Source organism: Ursus americanus, chromosome 14 (assembly GCF_024610735.1).
Source record: "Ursus americanus isolate L20-20 chromosome 14, mUrsAme1.1.p, whole genome shotgun sequence".
NCBI classification, from domain to species: domain Eukaryota; kingdom Metazoa; phylum Chordata; class Mammalia; order Carnivora; family Ursidae; genus Ursus; species Ursus americanus.
This window is the reverse complement of record NC_142140.1, coordinates 48,321,917-48,348,218: the sequence shown is the minus strand read 5'-3', so window position 1 is coordinate 48,348,218 and position 26,302 is coordinate 48,321,917. Positions and strand designations below refer to the sequence as shown.

Below are 26,302 nucleotides of genomic sequence, written 5' to 3'. Positions count from 1 at the left end.
GTCGTTGACTCAGTCAAAGTCATGGCTGTGGTGAAAAGTCTCACCCTTTCTGAGGTCTGTGGAAGGCTGCCCAATTGAGATGCTGACCACACTGAAGAGAGTCAGAAGAACCATTACACTTCACCCACGTACCCTCTATCACAAGGCAGCACACTCAGTGCCAGGGGAGATCTTTTCGGCCAGGGACTTCTCCCAGGGATGAATGTGAGTGTGTGAATGCCTGGCTTCTCCAGTTGTGCTGGCTGCTGCCAGTGATACCCACTTAATTCCCAAAATGCCCAGAACACTGTCCCAGAGGCAGAGGAATCCTGGACTCACTTCCTGTCCCAAGAGACCTTTTTTTAGTGTCGTCATGAGCTTAGGCAATGTGGAACTTAGATGGTCATGGTAGTCTCTGTGGATGGAGCACCAGCTCTGTGCCATGGAATTTCCTGTGAGCTCTAAAGTATTACTAAGTTCTCAGACCAAATCCTTAGATGGGATTTCTCCAGGTTTACCGACAGGAAACAAAGACTTTACAGGTTCGTTTCCTGTCATGAAAGAAAAGAGATACCTGTCAACTTGTTTGACCACCTAAGGTCAGACCTGAGGTGGGTGGGAGGATTCTGGGAGAAGAACACAACTAACTCTGACACTGGACCACAGTCTTGATACCCAAATATGTCTACACATCAAGATAGGCAACATCAACGACTGGGAGCTAGTTACAGATGCAGATTCTCTGGGCCACCCTAGACATACCAATTTAGTAACAGTGCTTCCCAAGTGTCCTCTGGAGGCAAAATCATCTCTGGTTGAGAAGCCCTGGCCTATCTTGTTGCATTCCAATCAAAGAACATTAGTTCATAATGACCCAGTTCATAATTCTTGGTCGATCACTCAACCCTTCCAAGTCACATTTCTACAATTGTACAAAAAGGCTCATCATTTTATGGTACTAATAGAACGTCTTTTGCAAAAGTAAATGAGACAATCCATATAAGATTCTAAGCTCAGTCCATGATGGCTTAAATGTTCTAAGTAGATTTCTTATAATATCAAATGTTTTAAAAGTGGAAGACTAAATGTCAATTTTTAACCTGTATTAAACATATAAAGGTCCTAATTGATTTGTGAAAAGAATTATGAATCCAAGAACTTTTGTACCTGTGGTTTTGTAGCAAAGGAACACACTTTTGCTTGTTGGGGTAGGAAGAACAATTTTCTGGAGCTATCAGGAGTTGTGCTTCCACTACAAGTCAATGTTTTACAGACCCAGAAACATGGTCAAGGCAGGTTCCTCAGTCTTCGATTTGGAAGGAAAAAAAAAAAAAACTTTCACTCAGGTCTGTGGAAAGTTTCAATGTTGGAGCTCCGGAAGCCAGGCAAGTTCAGGGAGGAGTAATAAACATTGGATGCACCTGAATTCTACCTGCTCTCCTGGGAACAGAGAATCTACAGAAAAGAATTTCATTCAGTCCAGATACGTTCCCATGGGGTGATGTGCTCAGGGGTTGGAGTAATAATGGTAAATGTGTCTAATGAGCAGGGTTAGGGAACAGATACAGCAAACACAGGAGCTGTAAATATCTCCTCTACTGCAGCCCCTGGGCGTGTTCAACCTTGAGCTGGAGGAGACATGGTTTTGGCTTTTGGATTCCTAAGTCTGCTGGGGGACCCATGCTTCACTCCTTCCTGCTGTCCTGCCTGGGAACAGAGCTTCAGTCTCCACCATGAAACATTCAGAGAGGAGTTTGGATGGCCACATGGAGACCTTCCTCTCAGAGACTGCATCCAGGTAGGCCTCAGAACTCAGCAGGTATTTCAGGAACGGCTCAGAGAGAATGGAAGCTGAAAGCTTTTACCTGAGGTCACCTGAGAGCCTAACAAGCCTAGCCCAGAGCCACGAGATCTTTGTGTTTGTTGGTGGGTGAACTGATTCATTTATAGTCAATTTATTTAATATGTTAAAAAAAAGAAATGTCTGCTGAACTTAGCACAAAAATGATTTGCCATGCACCCTGACTACGTATGATGCATTCTGATATTTCCTATTGTGTCTTATTTATCCTATTCTATTTTATTCTTACAAACCACAGTCTGACCCACACATGGTCCCAAGCTCAGAATATGGCAAACATTTCTCTCCCACGTCCTCCATTCCTGTGCTAGTAACTCCCTGCTTCTGTTCTCTCTCATCACTGGCAACTTCTGTGAGCAGAGATTCTCTCATTCCTTCATGCAATATGTATTTATTCCTACTGTTCCCAACCAAATTATGTCTGGGGGTAAAGAGTGGGGGTATGTATAACATGCCCCATGCACTCACATTCTAGCAGGGGAAACATACATAGAATTAAATAAAAATTACACACTGATAAGCCCTACATCTAAATTATTGCAAGAGAAAGTGTCCTTTTTCTGCAGGAATGTTAAAAAAAACCTGCAAAACAAAAACAGATTAATGAAGGAGATGACTCCTTGGAGTCTGAAAGAGGCCATGGGATTGTGAAGATAGAGAGGAGGTAAATTACCCCAAGGAGGCCAGTGGGCGACTCCAAGCAAAGGGCAGCAGGTGTATGGAGGCTCTGAGCCTGGAGACTGGGGCTTCAGGTGAAGCTACAACTCAAGTTTGGTGTTTGTGACATGGATGTGGGTGAGATGGCGAGAGTGGGAAGCTGGAGGGTCAGTCAGGGAAGGCAAGCCAAGTGTTGGAAGCTGTGGAATTTGAGGTTCAGTCTCCAGTGGGGAGTCACCGGGAAGGAGTAAAGTTGGGGAGCTGGACAGTAACTCAAATGCAATATAGAAAGATCTCTCTGGGTAAATGTAAATATTGAGTAGAGCAGGACAAACTGTGGTAGGTGGAGAGCCAACAAGGAGCTGAAAGAAGGCTGTGTAATTGGGGACCCAGAGATGGGGAAGCGATGGGGACATTGGAGAGAAGATAAAAGTCAGCCAAATCTCATCACCAGTGATAAGCACTCATTATCAACAGGAGGGGGAACGAGGCTAAGGTCTTTCTGTATATTCACTAAATCTGTCAACCACCTGAGGTGGATGGACAGCTCGAGCCCTACTATTTAGGGGAGGAGATTAACATTGAGAACAGTTTGGTTGTGCTCCAAGTTCAAGAAGCAAATATGAGAATATCCACAATTCAAAGCCTGAGTTTCTAATTAGAAGTTTTGCATTTTATGTCATTTAGAAAAGTTCTTTTAGCAAATCATCTTTTAAAATCCCCCACTTTTCTTGTACTGCGTGCATCTCCTTTTGTGAATTGTGGGTGTCTTCTCTTTTCTTGTTATTCTGGTGCAATGTTCAATTGGTAAGAAGTCTTGATAACGTAAAGACATCCCTACCTTTTCTTTTGGATAAATTGTCTTTTGCTGCTTTATTATTCTGGGCATCAAGGCGCTGTAACTGGGGTTGGAGTGTTGCCAGAACCGGGGCGTTTACTCCTCTTCACCATCTAGGGGCTACCTGAGGTTATTAGATCTTTCTCTCCATGTTTTGTCTTCAAAATTTTGGAACTGATTTTTTTAAGATTTTATTTATTTCTTTGACAAAGAGAGACAGCAAGAGAGGGAACACAAGCAAGGGGAGTGTGAGAGGGAGAAGTAGACTTCCCGTGGAGCAGGGAGCCCAATGCGGGACCCTATCCAAGGACCCTGGGATCATGACCTGAGCGGAAGGCAGATGCTTAATGGCTGAGCCACCCAGGTGCCCCTGGAACTGATTTTTTGTGTTTCTTTAAATACTGGATACAAAATAAACATTAAATTGGAGAGTTATGATCACATGCTCATAGGAAACAGCTATTAGAATTTGGATGCAATCTTACATTTTTAGGGGAAAGAATGCAATGCTGTTAGCTTACCTCAGAACATTGTTTGCCTACTTATTGTGGTTGGGGTTGAGAACAGTCTGGTAGTGCCATGGTACCAGGAGACCATAGCATGTGTGTGGCCTTGTGTGGGTAACATCAACATTTCTCAAGGCTGGGGTTCTGGAACCCATTCCTCTTATACGTGACCCTTAAAATACTGGTGCCAGATTATTACCTAACATATGAAAATAAGAAGGGGGACCATTTCCATTCAATAATTCCATGGAAACAAAATTGATAATGTGCAAGGCATGCCATGTGAAGGAGGGGGGTCCTTGGGTATTGAAGCTTCGTCAGTACTAGGGAGGCCACCCCATTCCTCAACATTCTCAGCCATCACCTCTCATCACTCTTCCACTTGATCATTCCCCTCTACACAATGGCTTTCTTTGAGCCTTGATTTTTTTCATTTTTCTTTTTATTTAAATTCAATTAGCCAAAATATAGTACATCATTAGTTCAGATGTAGTGTTCACAAATTCATCAGTTATATACAACTGATGCCCAGTGCTCATCACATCACGTGCCCTCCTTAATGCACACCACCCAGTTACTCCATTCCCCCACCCAACTCCCCTTCAGAAACCTTCAGTTAGTTTCCCAGATTAAAGAGTCTCTCATGGTTTGTCTCCCTCTCTGATTTCTTCCCAGTTTTCCCCCATTTCCCTTATAATTCTCTACACTATTTCTTATATTACACATGACTGAAATCATTTGATAATTGTCTATCTCTGATTGACTTATTTCACTTAGCATAATGCCCTCCAGTTCCATCCATGTGGATGTAAATGGTAGGTATTCATCATTTATGATGGCTGAGTAATGTTCTATTGTGAATATGAACCACATCTTCTTTATCCATTCATCTACCGAAGACCATCTTGGCTCCTTCCGCAGTGTGGCTATTATGGACATTGCTGCTATGAACATTGGGGGTGCAGGTGCCCCTTCATTTCACTATATTTGTATTGTGGGATAAATACCCAGTAGTGCAATTGCATAGGTCATAGGGTCTATTTTTAACTTCAAAGGAACATCCATACTGTTTTTCCAGAGTAGCTGTACCAGCTTGCATTCCCACCAAGACTGTAAGAGGGTTCCCCTTTCTCCACATCCTCGCCAATGTTTGTTGTTTCCTGCCTTATCAATTTTAGCCATTCTAAGTGCTATAAGGTGGTATCTCAATTTTGTTTTGATTTACATTTCCCTGATGAAAAGTGATGTTGAACATGTTTTTATGTGTCTGTTGGCCCTTTGTATGTCTTCTTTATAGAAATGTCTGTTCATGCCTTCTGCCCATTATTTGACTGGATTACTTTTGTTTTGTGTTTGAGTTTGCTAAGTTCTTTATAGATCTTGGATACTAGATCTTTATCTAATATGTCATTTGAAAATATCTTCTCCCATTCCGTAGGTTGCTTTTTAGTTTTGTTGACTATTTCCTTTGCTGTGTGGCAGCTTTTTATCTTGATGAAATCCCAACAGTTCATTTTTGCTTTTGTTTCCCTTGTCTTTAGAGATGTGTCTAGCAAAAAGTTGCTGCGGCTGAGGTCAAAGAAGTTGCTGCCTGTGTTCTCCTCTAGGATTTTGATGGATTCCTGTCTCACATTGAGGTCTTTCATCCATTTAGAGTTTATCTTTGTGTATGGTGTAAGAGAATGTTCCAGTTTCATGCTTCTGCATGTGGTTGTCCAATTTTCCCAGCACCATTTATTGAAGAGACTGTCTTTTTTCCACTGGATGTTTTTTCCTGCTTTGTCAAAGATTAGTTGCCCAAAGAGCCAAGGGTCCATTTCTGGGTTCTCTACTCTGTTCCATTGATCTATGTGTCTGTTTTTATGCCAATACCATGCAGGCTTGATGATCACAGCTTTGTAATATAGCTTGAAGTCAGGCATTGTGATGCCTCCAGCTTTGGTTTTCTTTTTCAACATTCCCCTGGTTATTCAGGGTCGTTTCTGGTTCCATTCAAATTTTAGGATTATTTGTTCCAGCCCTGTGAAAAATGTTGATGGTATTTTGGTAGGGATTGCATTGAATGTATGGAGTGCTCTGTGTAGCATGGACATTTTAACAATAATTATTCTTCTAATCCATGAGCATGGACTGTTTTTCAATCTCTTTGTGTCTTTCTCAAATTCTTTCATGACTTTCTGTAGTTTCTGGAGTACAGATCATTTATATCTTAGGATAAGTTTAATTTAGGTATCTTATGTTCTTTGATGTGATTGTAAATGGGATTGATAGCTTAATTTCTCTTTCTTCAATTTCATTTTTAGTGTATAGAAATGCACTATGTCTGTATCTTTGGGGTAATGCATTTCTATACACTAAAAATGAACCGATTTCTGTGCATTGATTTTGTATCCTGCCACATTGCTGAGTGGCTGTATGAGTTCTATCAATTTGGGAGTGGAGTCTTTTGGGTTTTCCACATAAAGTATCATGCCATCTGCAAAGAGTGAAAGTTTGACTTCTTCTTTGCCAGTTCAGATACCTTTAATTCCTTTGAATGCTCAGGCTAGGACTTCTAGTAATGTGTTGAACAATAATGGTGAGAGTGGGGATCCCTGTCGTTTTCCTGTCCTTAGGGGAAAAGCTCTGAGTTTTTCCCCATTGAGAATGATACTCACTGTGGGTTTTTCATAGATGACTTTTATGATGTTGAGTTATGTTACTTCTATCCTACATTTTGAGAGTTTTAATCAATAAAGGACACTGTATTTTGTCAAATGTTTTTTTCTGCATCAATTGAGAGGATCATATGATTCCTGTCCTTTCTTTTATTAATGTGGTATCACACTGAATAATTTGCAGATGTTGTGCCACCTTGCAGTTCAGGAATAAATCCCAATTGGTCTTGGCGAATAATCCTTTTAATGTACTGTTGGATCCTATTGGCTAGTTTCTTGATGAGAATTTTTGCATCCATGTTCATCACTGTACCACCCCTCCATGGATTGGTAGAGGGTGTCCATGTTCTGGTCCTCTTCAGGGTCCTGAGGCAGAAAGCAGTCTCCCAATCGGCCCCAGCTCACAGTTTATGGCAAACCCAGCTGACAGCCCCCTCCCGGGCTCGCTGACTGTAACTGTTCCCCCCTCCAAAGCTTGGGAACTCTACCAGCTCAGCACCCCCATCCCCCCACACTAATTCTGTGACTTCAGGAATCCTGAGAACACACTGTGCAACCTAGAACTTTGCCCATTTCTACCTGAGCACCTTTCCGGCAGGGATGTCCCTCACTGGAGCAGATTTCTAAGGCTTCTTTATTTTTTATTTTTTATTATGTTATGTTAGTCACCATACAGTATATCCTTAGTTTTTGATGTAGTGTTCCATGAAATTCATTATTTGGATATGACACCCAGTGCACCATGCAATATCTGGCCCTCTTGGGCGATATCATTTTCTGGTAGCTGGCTTAGGGAGGCTGCGTCTCTGCATCGTTTATCTTCTAATATCTCCCCTCAGATTCACTTCTCCGCACCTCCTACCTTGCAGAAAGTGGTCTCTTTTCTACTCCTAGAGTTCCAGATATTCTTTTCTAACATCTCAGTTGAATTCATGGGTGTTCAGAATGGTTTGATAGTTATCTAGCTTAATTCAAGGGACCAGATGAAACGTGCCCCCCTACTCTTCCACTACCTTGCCTCCTCATAGATTGAGCCTTTATTTTTTAAAACAATAAATGAACAAATGAAAAGCAGGATGGTGAAGGGGAGTGGGAGGCTTCCGTTTAAGGAATGAATGAGTCACAGGAATAAAAGGCACAGCATAGGCAATATAGTCAGTGATAGGGTTGTGTGGTGACAGATGGCAGCTCCAATGTTGTGAACACGGTACAACATTTAAACTTGTTGAGTCACTGTGTGTACACCCAAAATTAATGTAACACAGTGTGTCAACCACATTCAAGTTTCAAAAATTAATGAACAAAAACACCCAAGTCTTTTCTGAAAGCCTTCACACTGTTTGCTCCATCTGTTTGGCACACGCTTCCCTGGATAATCTAGTGTCTCCTGCTGTTTCCCCCTTGGAGCATCCGTGTAAATGTGTTGTCTACCTGAGCAACCGGTAAAAAATAACACCCTATCCACTCTTTCCTTTATACCGGCTTTGTCTTCATTGCACCTGCAACCTTCTGATATTCTGTCTGATCTTTTATTTGCTTATCTTCTCCATCACTGAATGTGTAGACTTTTGCTTCTTGACACCAATACTCGTTGCCTGGAGGTTAGTCAGTACTCAAGTTTATTCCTCAAATATGTGACAGAATTTCTCATTGAAAGTATAGAATACATGAGTACTTGGGGAAAAGGCCATGTGTGGGATGCACATTCCTATTCAGAGCTGGCATGGGGGTCATCCAAAAAGGGGACAAGTTCTATACAAAAACTATGAATATTTACTTTTGAATATAAAATACAAATTGTGTAATTTCAATTATATTTATAATCTTCATTAGTGGAAAAAAATGTCATGTTATTTTTTTGTTCCCTGGTAGTCACCTTAACCACATAGAACCAGGCAATGATTCAGGAATTTCAGAGTTTCTTCTTCTGGGATTTTCAGAGAAACCAGAATTGCAGCCCCTTATATTTGGGGTTTTCCTCTCCATGTACCTGATTACTGTGTTCGGAAACCTGCTCATCATCATGGCCGTCAGCTTTGACTCCCACCTCCACACCCCCATGTACTTCTTCCTCGCCAACCTGTCCTTTGTAGACATCTGCTTCACCTCCACCACCATCCCCAAGATGCTGCTGAACATCCAGACTCAGAGCAAATTCATAACCTATGCAGGATGCATCACTCAAATATACTTTTTTGTACTCTTTGCTGGATTGGATGATTTTCTCCTGGCTGTGATGGCCTATGACCGATTCGTGGCCATCTGTCACCCCCTGCACTACATGGTCATCATGAACCCCCAGCTCTGTGCACTGCTGGTTCTGGTGGTCTGGGTGATGGGTGCCCTGAATTCCTTATTACAAAGTTTAATGGTTTTGTGGCTGTCCTTCTGCAGAGAAGCGGAAATCTCCACTTTTTCTGTGAAATCAATCAGGTGGTTCGACTTGCCTGTTCTGACACCTTTCTTAATGACATGGTGATGTATATTGCAACCATGCTGCTGGCTGGCAGTCCCCTCACTGGGATCCTTTACTCTTATTGCAAGATAGGTTCCTCCATACTTAGGATCTCATCAGCTCAGGGCAAGTATAAAGCATTTTCCACCTGTGCATCTCACCTCTCACTTGTCTCCTTATTCTATTGTACGAGCCTAGGAGTGTACCTGAGCTCTGCTGCACCCCAGAGCTCCCACGCAAGTGCAGTGGCCTCGGTGATGTACACGGTGGTCACGCCCATGCTGAACCCCTTCATCTACAGCCTGAGGAACAGAGACATAAGGAGGGCTCTGAAAAAAATCATTGGGGTTCCAGTGTTGTAAGAGCATATCGTCCTGGGGCTGAAGAATTGCCCACGACTGCAGGGCTCACAGCCTGAAAGCCAGGAACTGCTATTCTTTGATCAGTCTGTGAAAGTTGAAACTGCTCCTTCTTTATAACTTGTGGAATTTCCATTTGTTTGAATTTAATTTCTCCATACATTGAAGTCACTCACTTTATTATTGTAATTAAGTTCAAGTGTTCAATGATTCATTAATTGTGTAGAACACCCTGTCCTCATCAGATCATGTGCCCTTCTTACTCTATTAAGTTTCTGCTCTGTGTGATATATACAGTTTCCCCTTTGTCCATTTTCATACAATACCAATATTTTCCCCATCTTGGTCAAAAATAATGGGAAATTTCTACATCTTATATCCGGCAATTTGGATTTTGAATTTAAAATTTCAACATCTTATATCTGGCAATTTGGATTTTGAAATTAAAAATAATTTCAAGTGATTATACCATTCCAAATAAATTTTCCTTACATTTCCTAATACAATAATCATGAGTTTTATTCTTCATTTGAAAGAAAATATAATTGGCACCTATGCCCTTTACATAACTTTAATGTAGGTGAAAATACAAAGCCACAGTTTTCGCATAAAATCTGTCCATCTTTTTACATCACTATCCTCATTCCTCTTCCTGAGAATGTGGACTCTAACACTGTTCCTTTTAAGTCTCAGGCTCCTGACAGGGATGCTCAGGCTAGGAAAGCCCGGGCACCCCCTGCGCCCTGTGCTTGTGGGCATTCCCACAGATGCTTCCCTGACCAGAGCCTCTGCTGTGGCTGCACCAGCCCTTGGGTTCTCACTGTGATTGCAAGACAGGCCTCAGCAGCACCATCAGAGAACTCTAACAAAACCAGGTTTATTCCTGACAGGTCCTGGAGGGCACAGGGGATCACAAATGCTTTTCCAGAGGTTTCAGAGGGGAGAGAGGCATTGAGAGGGAGGGAGAGAGTGAGCTCCCCTGAAGATCTGCCTCTATTAGGGTCCCTGGCCAGAGTGGTTAAGGGTTTGTGGGTTTACCCTTTTGTAGAATTTTATATGAGTAGAAATTGGGTGCTGAAGGACAAATCAGGGTCCCTCACATGTCCATATGGAGGTGACCCAGGACTTCCTGAAGAGGTACTTCATGGCTGGGGCTGTCTGAGTGCTTCTCTGATAATAGTGTCCCATTCATATGGTTTCACTCATTTGTGGAACATAAGAAATAGCAGGGAGATCATTAGGAGAAGGAAGGGAAGAATGAAGGGGGAGTAAACAGAAGGGGGAATGAACCACGAGAGACTATGGACTCTGGGAAACAAACTGAGGGCTTCAGAGGGTAGGGGGTGGGGGAATGGGATAGGCCAGTGATGTGTATTAAGGAGGGCACATATTGCATGGAGCACTGCGTGTTATACGCAACTAATGAATCAGGGAACATCAAACACCAGGGATGTAGTGTATGGTGACTAACATAACATAATAAAAAGTTATTATTAAAAAAATAGTGTCCCACACCTGACAGTGTGCTTATTCACCATGGTTGTCTTTGAAATGGATGCTTCAGAAATCAAAAGCTTAGTGTCAGGCACTTTCTCTACAAATATGCTGCTGTGTTTCCTAACCAGTCCCCTGCTTTTACTCTGTGTTCCACTGTCTGGAACCAACTTTGCATGTCACACTGGAGAGGGGTGCGTGGAGACAGGAATGTCTCAACACCCTACAATGCCCAGGACACCCCGACCCCAGGGCAGGCTCTGTCCAGAATGTCCATGGCGCAGAGACAGAGAAGCCCTGGGGTGAAGATCATCAGTATTTGGAACACAGCTGCCTTCAGCTTCTGCCTTCACCCTTGTAACACTTACTTCCTGCAGCAAATTCACGGTAACCTTGGCTACCTGTTTAAAAGTTCCAAACACAATGAATGTAACATTGTTGCAGGGCTCTTGTCTCTTGGAGTCTAAGAACAGAAGGGAAAGGAAATAGCTCTCAGGACCAAAAGGGTTCTGAATGGGTTGCCACTGAGGGCTTTTATGGTTTTTTGTGTGTGATTTTTTTTCTTTTCTTTTCTTTTTTTTTTTTTTACTTTTTAAACCTTTACATTTATTTCCATTGAAAAACATTGGAGGCAGCATTTTAGGCCTTGTGGTTGCTAACAGGAGTGTGACAAAATAAGAGGCTCTCAATGAAACTTACAACCCAGTTGAAGGGAAAGGTAAGTATCTATTTGAAGTAAAATAGGACACAAGCCTTGAGGGAAGAATAAATTTTAATGAGGCTTCAAAGAGCTGGAAGGAGAGGAGGTCAAGGTTCAAGGAGCCTAAGATAAGGCTTGAAGGGGCTGTGCAGAGAGCATCACCTTGTGGCCAATTTTCAAAGGCCAGCTGTTCCCAGTCAAAGGAAGACAGAAGCTGAGGGTCCATGCAAAGAGTGGGAAAATCAGGACGCTCTCCCTCATTTTCCCTGGCAATGTAGTTACAATCTCATTTCAGAAAGCAAAATGAAAACGAATCTGATGCATTCTTTTTAGGTCACTTCTTCCTAACAACCTCCAATTTAAAGGATTTTGTATGTTGGCTATATGGCCACATTTAATAGAAATGTTTAACCTCATCAGTAAGCAAAGAAATGAAAATAAGAATAACAATACAATAACTGGGGAGTTTTAATTTGATACAGGTTTTATTTTTTAAAATTTTTAATTTAGATTCCATTAGCCAACATATAGTACATCATTCCTTTCAGACCTAGAGTTCAACAGTTCATCAGTTGCATATAACACCCAGTGCTCATCACATCACATGCCCTCCTTAATGCCCATCACCCAGTTACTCCATCCCCCCACACATCTCCCCTCCAGGAACTTTCAGTTTGTTTCCCATAGTTAAGAGTTGCTCACTGTTGGCCTCCCTCTCTGATGTATGGAAACTGACCAGGGAACATGGTACATTTCTTGTCAATATCATGGTGGATTTGAGAATATCATGTCTCTATTTAGAACAAACAGGGTGGACTTGTAACTATCATGAGAACAACAAGTTTCCTTGTAAATATCATGTCTCTTTTTCCACATCTGAGATTTTTGTGAGACTGGTTATGTAGCCCCCTGGGTGACCCTAGTCTTGTGTCCCCTGTCTAACCCCTCCTGTCCCTTATCCAACAGCACTGTAAGTCTGTACTCGAGGCTGCTGGGTGAAACAGGCATTTCTTTTTATTTTCTTAAACTATATCTAAGTTTTTTAAAAACATTTTTTTATTATGTTATGATGTACTATTATATAGTACCTCAGTTTTTTTTTATTATTATGTTATGTTAGTCACCCCACAGTACCTCATTAGATTTTGATGTAGTGTTCCATCATTAGTTTTTGATATCTCAGTTTTAGCAAACTTCATATTTGTGATGACCCCTTTTCTTCATACCACCTGCCCCCATTTGAAATGTTATTTAATTACCTTATTTATGAATGTATTCTTTCTCCATCATTGAGTGATGGGGACTTTTGTTCCTTAGCACCCTGTACTCCTTGCCTAGACAATGCCTAAATCATGGCCAACACTCACTGTATATTTCTGAAATTTGGAAGCATTTTTAAATTAAAATTATAGAACACATGGCCTTTTGGGAAAAAATGATTGGAACAAAAATGCCATCACTATGGTGGCACATGGGATTCCCTAAAGGGGACCAGAGGCATGCACAATGTATTAAAATGAATTTCTAGATTACAAAGAAGAAGAAGTAGCATTTCAAATCTGTGAGTAATGCAAGTTTGTGTGAACATCAGTCATGTTGTTTCCTCTTTCCCAGAAGTCATCTCCACCACATGGAACTGAGCAATGAAATGCAAATTTCAAACTTTCTTCTTCTGGGATTTTCAGAAGGAACCCTCATATTCGGGCTTTTCCTCTCCATGTACCTGATCACTGTGTGTGGAAATCTGCTCCTCATCCTGGCTGTCAGCTCAGACTCCCACCTCCACACCCCCATGTACTTCTTTCTTGACAACCTGTCCTTTGCAGACATCTGTTTCACCTCCACCACCATCCCCAAGATGCTGTGGAACATCCAGACTCAGAGCAAAGTCATAACCTATGCAGGCTGCATTATTCAGATTTATTTTCTGATACTCTTTGCCAGGTTGGACGTCTTTCTTCTGACCACTGTGGCCTATGACCACTTTGTGGCCATCTGTCACCCTCTGCACTACACGGTCATGATGAACCCCCACCTCTGTGGACTGTTGGTTTTGGTGTCCTGGATCGTGTGTGTCCTGAATTCCTTGGTAGAAAGTTTAATGATGTTGCAGCTTTCCTTCTGTACACATTTCCAAATCCTCCACTTTTTTTGTGAACTGTATCAGATGATCCAATTGGTCTGTTCTGATACCTTTCTAAATGACTTGGTGATGTATTTTGCAGCTGTCCTGCTGGGTGGTGGTCCTTTTGCTGGGATCCTTTACTCTTATTCTAAGATAGTTTCCTCCATACTTGGAATTTCCTCGGCTCAGGGCAAGTATAAAGCATATTTCACCTGTGCATTTCAACTCTCCGTTGTCTCCTTATTTTAAAGTACAATCCTAGGGGTATCTTTATTGTACAATACCTAGGGATGTCTTAGCTCTGCTGCTCCCCAGAGCTCCCACGCAAGTGCAGTGGCCTCGGTGATGTACACAGTGGTCATGCCCATGCTGAACCCCTTCATCTACAGCCTGAGGAACAGAGACATAAAGAGGGCTCTGAAAGTGTTCACTGGGGTTCCAGTGATGTAAAGCACATTCATCCTGGGGCTGAAGGAATGCCCGTTACTGCAGGGCTCATAGCCTGAGAGCCAGGACTGCTATTCTTAGATCAGGCTGTGGAAGTACAACCTGCTCCATATATTCTGTATATTTCCTGGAATTTCCATTTGTTTGAATTCAACTTCTTCATACTGTTAAGTAATGCATTGTATTAAGCTTCTGCTCTGTCTGATATACAAACAGTCTCCCCCTTGTCCAATTTCATATATTCCTAATGTTTTCTCCAAACTTGGATCAGAAACGCTTGAATTTTTTGTATCTTACGTGGGGCAAGTTGGATTTCTTAAAAATAATTTCATTTCAAATGATTGATGTCATGCCATGTAAATTCTCTCTAGATTCCCCAAAAAGACTAAGCATGGCCTACATTCTTCAAATAGAAGAAACTACACTTGGCCCTAAGCCCTTCACATAAATGTATTGTAAATGAAAATACAAAACCCTAGTTTTCACCTTGAGTCTGTCGGTCTTTTTAAATCACTATCCTCACTCCTTCTCCTGAGAATGTGGACTCTAACACTGTTCCCTTTAAGTCTCAGGCTCCTGACAGGGATGTGCAGGCTAGGAAATCCCGGGCACCCCCTGTGTCCCTCTGCTTGTGGACATTCCCACAGATGCTTCCCTGACCAGAGCCTCTGCTGTGGCTGCACCAGCCCTTGGGTTCTTACTGTGACTACAAGACAGACCTCAGCAGCACCCATCAGAGAACTCTAACAAAACCAGGTTTATTCCTCACAGGTCCTGGAGGGCACTTGGGATGCCAAAGGCCATTTGGGGAGGTCTCAGAAGGGAGAAGGCATCGAGAGGGACAGAGAGCAAGCACTGCTGAGGGATCAGCCTTTATTGGGGTCCATGGCCAGAGTTTTTAGGAATTTGTGGGTTCACCCTTTATAGGACAATTTTATATGTGTAGAAATTGGGTGCTGCAGGGAAAGCGGTCACTCACGTGTCAGTATGTAGTGACCCAGAGCGGTCTGAAGAGGTACTTCATGGCTGAGGCAGCCTGAGGGCTTGATCTGGTCATTGTGTCGCAACTGACAATGTGTTTACTCAACTCGATGGTCTTTGAGATGCATGCCTCAGGGTCAGTAGCTTCATATCAGGCACTTCCATTACAATCAAAAAGCTTAGTGTCAGATGCTTACTCCATAAATATGCTCCAGTATTTCCTAACTGGGTCCTGATTTTATTCTGCGATTCAGCTCATGTCCAGAGTGCCCACCATAGCCACTGCAGACACATCTCTCTCCCAGTGGAGTCTACATGGCAAGACAAATTTGAATAAACAGATCGACCTGATATGTTCTTAGTGTCAGGATGACCATAAATATGATGAAGTAAAATTTCAAAACACTCATTTTGCTACTACACAAGATACTCCTTTTTTCTGATTTTCCTTTTTTTACACCAGAGTTCATGCTGTGTGTGTACTTGTGGAAGCAAGGAATATTCGTATCCACAGCTGAGGGGGTTTATTCATTGACCTGATGTATTGCTTAGTGTCTTAAATGTTTTACCACTGAATTATCTTCCTGTTTCTACTTGAAAATTTCCAAAGATATCTGCTAATATGACTCTCTATGGTTCCATAAAATAGCTCCCTTTTCCTGATATTTGCCACAAATTCTAAGGGGTGATGAATGAACAGTATCAGCATCATCCATTCTCTGCCTCCTTCCTGCTCAGAAGTCTCTTCCACCTGCATGATCAGAGGACACTTCACAGGAGAGCTGATGTCCTGATGGTCGTGTGGTTCAGGGTCACCAGTTCTTCTTCACAGATGCCCACATCCTTCAAACTCTCCCAGTGACCCGGAAGGGAGCCACATATTGTCACTTGTTCATAAAGCCATCAGAAATAAACGTGAATAACAGAACGATCATGACCACTGTCCTCAGTTGTCAGATCCTGTGCCACAAATAAAAACAGCACATGTTCTAACTGCCTCAGGTCTGCTCACTTGGATGATTGTGTCAGTCAGCTCTCGCTGTGTAACAGGCTGTCCTTGCCAAATGGGATAGCGTACTGATGTGGGGTGGCCGAACACAAGGGTCTAGAAAAAATTCTTAAGACATTTATATGGTGCAAAAAGAAGCTTTTATTATAGCATGGGGACAGGACCTGTGGGCAGAAAGACGTGCACCAGGATTGTGAGGAGTGACTGATTCTGTACTTTTAAGTGTGTTGGGGGCAGGGAGTGGAGATAATGTAAATTTCTAAGGAATTTCTCTATGCTGACCTTGAGGTTTGCAGGACCTTGGAGGTCAGACTGTTGTCAAGATAATCTTAATTTTAGTTTCTAATGAAGTATCAATCATGAGGCAGCCATGAGTTCCTGGAGGATTGTCACACCTGGCACATCTCAGGGATTCATCAGCGGCTGCAAGTTGTAAGGACATTGACTTGTAGCTACATATCGCTTGCCTTTGTTCTCTTTATTAATAATACCTTTACAATGAAACGGCATTGTATTCTGGGAAGCATTTCTGATCTCTGCTGGGCTCCTCATGGGTCTAAAGTCAGGTGTGAATCTCTGTGTTGTGTTTCTAAGGTTCATCGATGGTGTCGTGTGTGGCTGTAGTGCTCTTCTGTCTCAGCCAATTTATGGGCCCTTATTACTACATTTCTACATGTAAAGTATTCTTCTATTTATGAATTAAATAAACTTATCATGTGAATTATTTGAATTTCATCGTGCTATTCCTATATCTATATAACTCTTGCTTTCTTTCCCTGTTAGAAGAGCTTTCCCAAACCTTCAGTGGAGCCAGTTACCTGTGCCCCAGATCCTACCCTTAGCCATGCACCATAGACATTTTCCTAATTAATCAAAACATTGGAGTATGATGACACACAACAGACTGCATATTTAGAGTGCACAATTTGATGAATTAAAGGAGCTACAGAAAATGAGGATCCCTCTTGGATAAGGGCAATTTGCACTTAAGGAACGCAATTAAGTAGAAAAAAAATTAAATCACTTTGGATATACTCTGCCGCATCAGCTGGTACAGTGAATTCCTCATGGCATAACTGTGAGTGTGGTCTGCCTCTGAGGCCTTGAGGCAGTGACACAGTAAAAGGAGCTCGTGATCAAAAATAAGGTCACCCATTGCAATTTACATCTTTGTCTGTATTTCTGCATCCTTTTATTTCAGGAACATTCAAAAGTTCGTTCTCTTCAGTGCTATCCTCCCCAGCTTTTCAAGATTCCTATCAACATGAAAGATGAGATCATAAATGTGTCTGTGTGTGTACATGTGAGTGAGCTTATTTGAAAGAAAATGTATGCAAACACACACATACACAAGACACAACCATTACCCGCAAATATTTTCTTTTAGGTAAAGTAGGAAGTTCAACGCACTTTATTCACTCCCCGCAATGTCTGTATGAAGTTATGGCTAGAACCCTGCATTACCTTCAGAAATAGAGAAAATGATGCTCAGGATGCTTAAATTTTAATAGTTACCTAACGAAGCAGTTAACTTTACGTACAGTCTTAAATCAAGTAAAAATAGAAACATGCAACATGTACTCTTCACTTTTGTGTTGCTTCTTTAATTCACCACAGTGTAGCCTTTACACATGCAGACTGTTGTGTGTAATTACACACCAGTGATTAAATTCAGTGGAACAGATCTAATGGTGCGTGGCTATAGGTAGGATCTAGAGCACAGGCAGCTGACTCTCACTTAAGAGGAGTCAGAGGTACCACTTTTAATGGGGAAGAAAGCCACGTGTGAAAAATGGATGTATGAACAATGGATTTATATTTAAATAATTCACATGATAAACCAATATATTCTGTGAATACGAGATTAACCTACATGTGGAAAGGTAGTAATAAGAACCCATAATGGCTGAGGACAGAAGAGCACTACAGTCACACACTACATCATGGTTGAGCCTTAGACACACCACGTAGAGATTCACACCTGACTCCAGACCCGTCAGGAGCCCGGCAGAGATCAGAAATGCTCACGTGATGTGTTGAGCACTTGGTCTTTTTTTTAAATAACAATATGTTTTTATTATATTACCTTAGTCACCATACAGTACATCCCTAGTTTTTGATGTAAAGTTCCATGATTCATTACTTGCGTATAACACCCAGTGCACTATGCAATACGTGCCCTCCCTACCACCCATCACCAGTCTATCCCATTCCCCCCCCCACGTCTCTGAAGCCCTCAGTTTGTTTCCCAGAGTTCATAGTCTCTCATGGTTCATTCCCCCTTCTGTTTACCCCTCCTTTCTTCTTCCCTTTCTTCTCCTACCGATCTTCCTACTTCTTATGTTCCATAAATGAGTGAAACCATATGACACTTGTCTTTCTCAACATTTGCTGCAACATGGGCGGGATTGGAGGAGATAATGCTAAGGGAAATAAGTCAACCGGAGTGAGCACTTGGTCTTATACGCAACTAATGAATCTTTGAACATTTTATCAAAAACCAATGTTGTACTGTATGTTAGCTAATTGAATTTAAATAAAAAATGCTCACCAGCATATAATTGATATGATTGTAAAGGTATTATGATATCCCATTTGACGATGACAGCCTGTTACACAGCAAGAGCTGACTGACACAATCATCCAAGTGAACAGACATAAGGCCATTAGAACGTGTGCTGCTTTTTATTTGTGGCATATCTGACATTAAGGAGAACAAGCAAGATCATACAGTTATTCAAGTTTCTTCCCAATGACTTTATGAACAAGTGACTATATGTGGGCTCCCTTCCCGGTCACTCTGGGAATTTGAAGGACATGCACGTTTGTGTAAAGGAACTGGTGATCCTGAATCACATGCCCAGCAGGACATTCGGCTCTCATGTATGGTGTCCTCTGATCGCCCAGGTAGAAGAGATTTCAGAGCAGGACGGAAGCATGAAATGGATAATGCTGATATTGTTCATTTGCCATCCCATAGTATTTTTGACAAGTATTAGGAAAAGGGAGTTATTTCATGTAACAATAAAAGAGTCATATTAGCAGGTAGCATTGGAGGTTTTCAAGTAGAGACAGGAGATGACTCGGTGATAAAACAGAAGACACTAAGCAATCCTTCACCTCAATGAATCTTCTATGCTTCAGTAAGTAGATGCACAACATGAAAAAGAACTGTTTCGGATAGTAATAAAATGGATGGTTTGAAATGTTGTACCCTTGTAGTTCTTAAATATTTTATTTTTTTTTCCAGTGTAATTCCATCATGGTATTAGTTCCAGCTGTACAGTATAGTGATTCAGCAATTCTCTCTATTACTCAGTGCTCATCAGGATAAATGTACTCTTAATCCCAATCACCTAAGGCACCCATCCCCCGCCCACCTCCCCTCTGGCAAACACCACTTCGTTCTCCATATTGAAGAATCTGTTTTGTTGTCTGTATCTTTTTTTCTTTATTCGTTTTGTTCCTTAAATTCCACATATGAGTGAAATCTTATGTTATTTGCCTTTCTCTGACTGACTTATTTCACTTAGCATTATACCCTCTAGATCTATCCATATTGTAAAAGGCTACATCAAAATAATATGTTTCACTACATCAAAAGCTAATGATGTACTGTATGGTAACTAACATATCATAATAATAAAAAAAATTAAAAATAAACTAATAAAACATTTCTGCACAGCAAAAGAAACAGTCAACAAAACAAAAAGACAACCTACATAATGGGAGAGGATGTTTTCAAATGTTATATTCAATAAGGGGTTAATTTCCAAAATACATAAAGACCTTATACAAGTTAACAGCAAAAATTAATAATAATTCCATTAAAAAATTGTCAGAATACATGAACAGACATTTCTCCAAAGAAGACATCCAGATGGCCAACAGACACGGGAAAAGCTGCTCAACGTCACTCATCATCTAGGAAATGCCATCCAAAATCATGAGATACCACCTCACAGCTGTCAGCATGGCTAAAATCAACAACACAGGAAACAACAGATGTTGGAGAGGATGTGGGGAAAGGGGAACTCTCTTGCACTATTGCTGGGAATGAAAACTGGTGAAGCCACTCGGAAAACAGTTGGAGGTTCCTTAAAAAATTAAAAGTAGAACTACCCTGTGATCCAGGGATCACAGTACTGAGTATTTACCCAAAGAAAATTCATCGTCATATTTGTGGTCATCTCTGACACTAAGAACATATCAGCTCAATCTCTTTATTCAAATTTGTCTTTCCTTGTAGACTCCAGTGGAGATGCACGTTTGCTAGACAGTACGTGCTGGTGACTGCTAGGCTTTCTGGACACCTAGGTGAATCATAGAATAAAACAAGAGAGCTAGTTATAAAGCACAGTAGCATGTTTGTAAAGAAAGTGTCTCACATGAAGCTTTTATTTCTGAAACACGCATTTCAAGGACAACCATGCTGAATAAACATATTTTCCAGTGTGTGACACTATTATCAGATCAGCAGTCAGGCTGTCTCCAGCCATGAAGTACTCTACAGAAAGATCTGGGTGACCTCGATACTGAACCAGTAGTGACCCTCCTTTCTCTTTCCCTAACAGAATTTCACTTGTGTGTTTTAAACTGGTCAATAAAGAGTGAACCTGGAAACCCATAGCCACTCTGCCCATGGACTCCAATAAAGGCTGGGCCCCAGTTCTGGGCTTTCTCTCTCTTGCTCTGAATCTCTGACTCTCTGCACTTTCTGCCTCTGCCCTCCAGGACCTGTGAGGAATAAACTGGTTTTGTTAGTCTCTGATGGTGCTGCTGAGGCCTGTCTTGCAGTCACAGTAAGAACCCAAGGACTGGTGCAGCCACAGCAGAGGCTCTGGTCAGGGAAGCATCTGTGGGAATATCCACAGCACAGGGCGCAGGGGGTGCCCGGGCTTTCCTAGCCTGAGCATCCCTGCCAGGAGCCTGAGACTTAAACAGAACAAGGTTAGAGTCCACATTTTCAGGAAGAGGAGTGAAGGTAGAGATACAAAAACACTGACAGATTCAAGGTGAAAACTGTGGTTTTGTATTGTCCTCTACAATAAGGTCACATGAAGGGCTTAGCAATGTAGTGTTTTCCATATGAAAAATACAACTCATGAGTATTCTTTTGGGAAATCTAGGGACAATTTACTTGGCATGGTATAAGTCATTTGAAATGAAATTACAAACTGAGGGCTTCAGAGGGGAGGGGGTGGGGGAATGGGATAGGCTGGTGATGGGTAGTAAGGAGGGCACGTATTGCATGGTGCACTGGGTGTTATACAAAGTAACGAATCATGGAACTTTACATCAAAAACTAGGGATGTACTGTATGGTGACTAACATAATATATAATAATATAAGAAGTATAATATAAGAAGTACTGTGACTAACATAATATAATAAATAATATTATTATATAAAAAAAGAAAAAATATTTTTAAGAAATCCAACATGTCCCATGTAAGATATAGAATTTTCCAGGCATTTGTGATCCAAGTTTGGGGAAAACATTGGAACACATGGAAACAGACAAAGTAGAATACTGTCTGTATATCAGACAGAACAGAAGATTAATAAGTGAATTACTTAAAAGTGTGGAGAAATTGAATTCAAACAAATGGAAATTCTAGGAAATAAATATGAGGTGCAGATTCCACTTCCCTAGTCTGATCGAAAGAATAGCAGTTCCTGGCTCTGAGGCTGTGAGCCCTGCAATCATGGGCACTTCTTCAGCCCAGGACAATGGGCCCTCACATCACTGGAACCCCAAAGATTCTTTTCAGAGCCCTCTTTATGTCTGTGTTCCTCAGGCTGTAGATGAAGGGGTTCAGCATGGGGGTGACCACCGTGTACATCACCGAGGCCACTGCACTTGCGTGGGAGCTCTGGGGGGCAGCAGAGCTAAGGTACACTCCTAGGCTTGTACAATAAAATAAGGAGACAACCAAGAGGTGAGACGCACAGGTGGAAAATGCTTTATACTTGCCCTGAGCTGATGAGATCCCAAGTATGGAGGAAACGATCTTACAATAAGAGTAAATGACCCCAATGAGGGGACCAGCACCCAGTAGCAGAGCTGAAAAATACATCACTATGTCATTAAGAAAGGTGTCGGAACAGGCAAGTTGAACCACCTGTTTCATATCACAGAAAAAGTTGGAGATTTCCACTTCTCTGCAGAAGGACAGCCGCCACACCATTAAACTTTGTAATAAGGAATTCAGGGCACCCATCACCCAGACCACCAGAACCAGCAGTGCACAGATCCAGGGTTTCATGATGACTGTGTAGTGCAGGGGGTGACAGATGGCCACAAACTGGTCATAAGCCATCACAGCCAGGAGAAAGTCATCCCAGCCTGCAAAGAGTAGGTAAAAGTACATCTGTGTGATGCAGCCAACGTAGGTTATGACTTTACTCTGAGTCTGGATGTTCAGCAGCATCTTGGGGACAGTGGTGGAGGTGAAACAGATGTCTGCAAAGGACAGGTTGGCCAGGAAGAAGTACATGGGGGTGTGGAGGTGGGAGTCTGAGCTGACGGCCAGGATGATGAGCAGGTTTCCAAACACAGTGATCAGGTACATGGAGAGGAAAAGCCCAAATATGAGGGGCTGCAGTTCTGGGTCCTCTGATAAGCCAAGAAGAACAAACTCTGAAATTTGTGTATCATTTCCTGGTTAAATGTGGTGCAGGTGACTACCAGGGAGCAAAAAACAAACGTGGCTATTTTTTTCAATAATGAACACTACAAATATCGTTGAAATTCTACAGTCTTCATTTCTGCGATCACAAATTCAATATCCCAGTTTTGTATGGAACTTGTCCCCTTTCCAGACCCCCGTACCAGCTCTGAATAAAATATGCATCCCACAGTAGGCCTTTTCCTCAAGTACTCATGTATTCCATACTTTCTGAGAAAGTGAGAAATTCTGTCACACGTTTGAGGAATAAACTTGAGTAACAGCTAACCTCCAGGCAAAGAGTACAGGTGTCAGGAAACAAGTGTCTGCACATTCAGTGGTGGAGAAGATAAGCAAATAAAAGGTCGGATAGAATATCAGAAGGTGACCAGTGCTATGAAGAAATACAAAGTGGGATGAAAGGGAAGAGTGGATGAGGTCTTATTTTTTTCGAGGTGCTGGGGTAGGCTACACACATTTACACAGAGGCCTCAGGAGGAGACAGCAGGAGACCCAAGATTATCCAGGGAAGCGTGTGCCCATCAGAGAGAATAACGCTGCAAAGGCTCTCAGAACAGACTTACGTTTTTCAAAATTAATTTTTAAAACTTGAGTGTGGTTGACACACAATGTTACATTAATTTTGGGTGTACAACACAGTGACAACGGTTTAAACATTACGCCGTGCTCACACGTGTGGAGCTGCCATCTGTCACCACACAACGCTCTGACGATACCACTGAGTATATTCCCCACTCTGTGCCTTTTATTCCCATGACCCATTCATTCCCTAAATGGAAGCCTGTATCTCCCACTCCCCTTCACCATTCTGCCTTTCCTTTGTTCATTTATTGGTTTAAAAATCACTACCAGGCTGTTCTCACCTCCAGGAACAATAATTAGGCAAACAGGTATACAAGGCAAGCTGCCGATATCAGATTGTCTTTCCCCTAAAAATGTCAAACCTCATCCAAAAACCAGGACTTAAGTCTCCTGTGAACATGTAATCATGGGTCTCCCTTTTAAGAGGCTCATTTTGTGTCCAGTATTTAATGAAACAAAAAAATCAGTTCCAAAAACTTTGAGGAAGAAAAGCTGGGAGAAAGATCTAATAAGCTCAGGGGCCCCCAGAGATGGTGAGAAGGAGCAAACGTCCTTGGTTCTGGCAACACTCCAAACCCAGTTGCAGTGTCTTGATGCCCAGAATAATAGAGAAGCAAAAGACAATTTATCCAAAAGAAAATGTAGAGAGGATTTTACTTTACCAAGTCATCTGACCCACTGAACACCCCACCAGAATAACAAGTAAAGGGAAGACACCCACAATTCACTAAAGGAAATGCACACAGAGCAACAAAAGTGGGGGATTTTAAAAGATTATTTGCTAAAAATAAAGAAACAAAAAAAACAAAGACTCTGGATTCTGGGAAACAAACTGAAGGTTTCAGAGGGGAAGGGGCGAGGGGATGGTCTAGCCTGGTGATGGGTAGTAAGGAGGACAAGTATGGCATGCAGCACTGGGTGTCATGCACAAATCGTGAATCATGGAACACTGCATTGACAACGAATGAGGTACTGCACCGTGACTAACATAATAAAAAATACAGAAAGAAAAAAAAATATTTTTTATTTTTTATATACAATGGAATATTACTCAGCTATCAGAAAGAACGAGTTCTCAACATTTGCTGCAACATGGACGGCGCTGGAGGAGATAATGCCAAGTGAAATAAGTCAAGCAGAGAAAGACGATTATCACATGGTTTCTCTCAATTATGGAACATAAGAACTAGGAAGATCGGTAGGAGAAGAAATGAATAAAGAAAGGGGGGTAATCAGAAGGGGGAATGAAGCATGAGAGACTATGGACTCTGGGAAAGAAACTGAGGGCTTCAGAGGGGAGGGAGGTGGGGGAATGGGATAGGCTGGTGATGGGTAGTAAAGGAGGGCACGTATTGCATGGTGCACTGGGTGTTATACGCAAACAATGAATCATCGAACTTTGCATCAGAAACCAGGGATGTACTGTATGGTGACTAACATAATATAATAAAAATATTATTATAAAAAAGTTTAAAAAAATTTTAAAAAGATATTACTTATTCATTTGAGACAGAGAGATACAGAGAGAGAGAGAGAGAGAGAGCATGAGCGGGAGAGAGGCAGAAGCAGACTCCCTGCTGAGCCTGGAGCCTGGTGTGGAGCTTGATCCCAGGACCCAGGATCATGACCTGAGCCAAAGGCAGACACTTAACCCAGTGAGCCACCCAGGCATCCCCACGAGAATAGTTGTAAAAGAAGGGCATTTCCTGCTGATGAGGGAAAAGCAGTGTGAATGAAGAGCCCGTTAGAATGTCCTGGATGCAGAGGGAGTGGGCAGCCAGCGTGGGTGCTGGGGTTCCTCCAGATTCAGGGACCGCACACTGACTGTACTTTTATTTCCCCAATCACCTCGTTACAGTACACACATCAGGCCCTTGGTCTGGTTTTTATTCCATATTTATTCCTATGTGTTTGGCCACCCTTGTTCTCCTATGGCCCAGTAACAGACGAGGCTGGCCCTTCTCTCAGGTTCCTCTGTCTCATCTTTTCTCTGTAATTCCTGGGCTTTGGGTTTTGATCTCTTTAAAACAAAAACAAGAACATTTATGTATTTCAGAGAGAGAGAGAGCGAGCACGGGAGCATGGAGAGGAGGGGCAGAGGGAGAAGGGGAGAGACTCTCAAGCAGACACTGCACTGAGCGCAGAGCCTGGCACAGGGCTCATGTCACAACCCGAGATCATGAGCTGAGACGAAACCAAGAGCCGGGTGCTTAACCGAATGACACACCCAGGCGACCCTCAGTCTCTTTCTTGACAAACACTATGGGCACACTCTATTCCTGTTTCTGATTTTGTCCCACATGTCTAGACGTCCCTACAATATACTCTATAAAATCTGACACATGCCACAAAAACCTATTTCTTTCCTTCCTTCACATGAATATCACTGAGGACATCAGTCACATTCACATTTATGTCACCCACTCTGCTTTCTTCATTTAACAAAGATCCAAGGGAGCAGGGACCTCACCTCCTTCATTCACTTTCGCAGTTTCATATAGGTGTGCATTTAGACAGAAACACATTTTTAGAAGATAGAATTTATAAAATAAAAAGAATAGCAGGGAAAAGAAAACTGGGATAAACACAGTGGATTCAAAACAACCTTATTAATCAAAACTGAATATAAAAAGACTATCTTTTGCAAGAAAATATATAAAACAACAATAATTTCATCACATTAACACAGGCATCTAAATAAAAATGGAATGGGCGAAAATATATAGGAAAATATAACTTACAATTATTATTGATTCTAAAAATATGCAGAGAGCAGTGTCTAAAATTATAATGTCATCCTATATAAATGTAAGTGGAGCCAAACCTGCTTGTGAAAAAGATGTAAGTTGAATGCCAAAGAATGTGTTGCACAGGATGGCAGAAGAGGAGTCTGGTTTAGAAAATAGATCTAATCACAGGCGTTTGGGCTCCGGGAAGCGGCAGCCACCTGCACGGGGGAG

The 26,302-nt window shown here is 41.9% G+C and overlaps 1 protein-coding gene and 1 pseudogene across 1 annotated transcript; one reads left to right on the top strand and one right to left on the bottom strand.

The window, feature by feature from the left end:
- The first annotated feature begins 1,712 nt into the window (after positions 1-1,712).
- On the top strand, positions 1,713-15,118 carry LOC123796421 (olfactory receptor 7A17-like; annotated as a pseudogene).
- A 6,691-nt stretch (positions 15,119-21,809) lies between these two features.
- LOC123796418 (olfactory receptor-like protein OLF4) lies at positions 21,810-22,736 on the bottom strand (the record flags this gene model as incomplete). Its single annotated transcript, XM_045803893.2, has 1 exon — positions 21,810-22,736. A coding segment is annotated over one exon (927 nt), but the record flags the coding sequence as incomplete, so codon positions are not given.
- Positions 22,737-26,302: the final 3,566 nt, after the last annotated feature.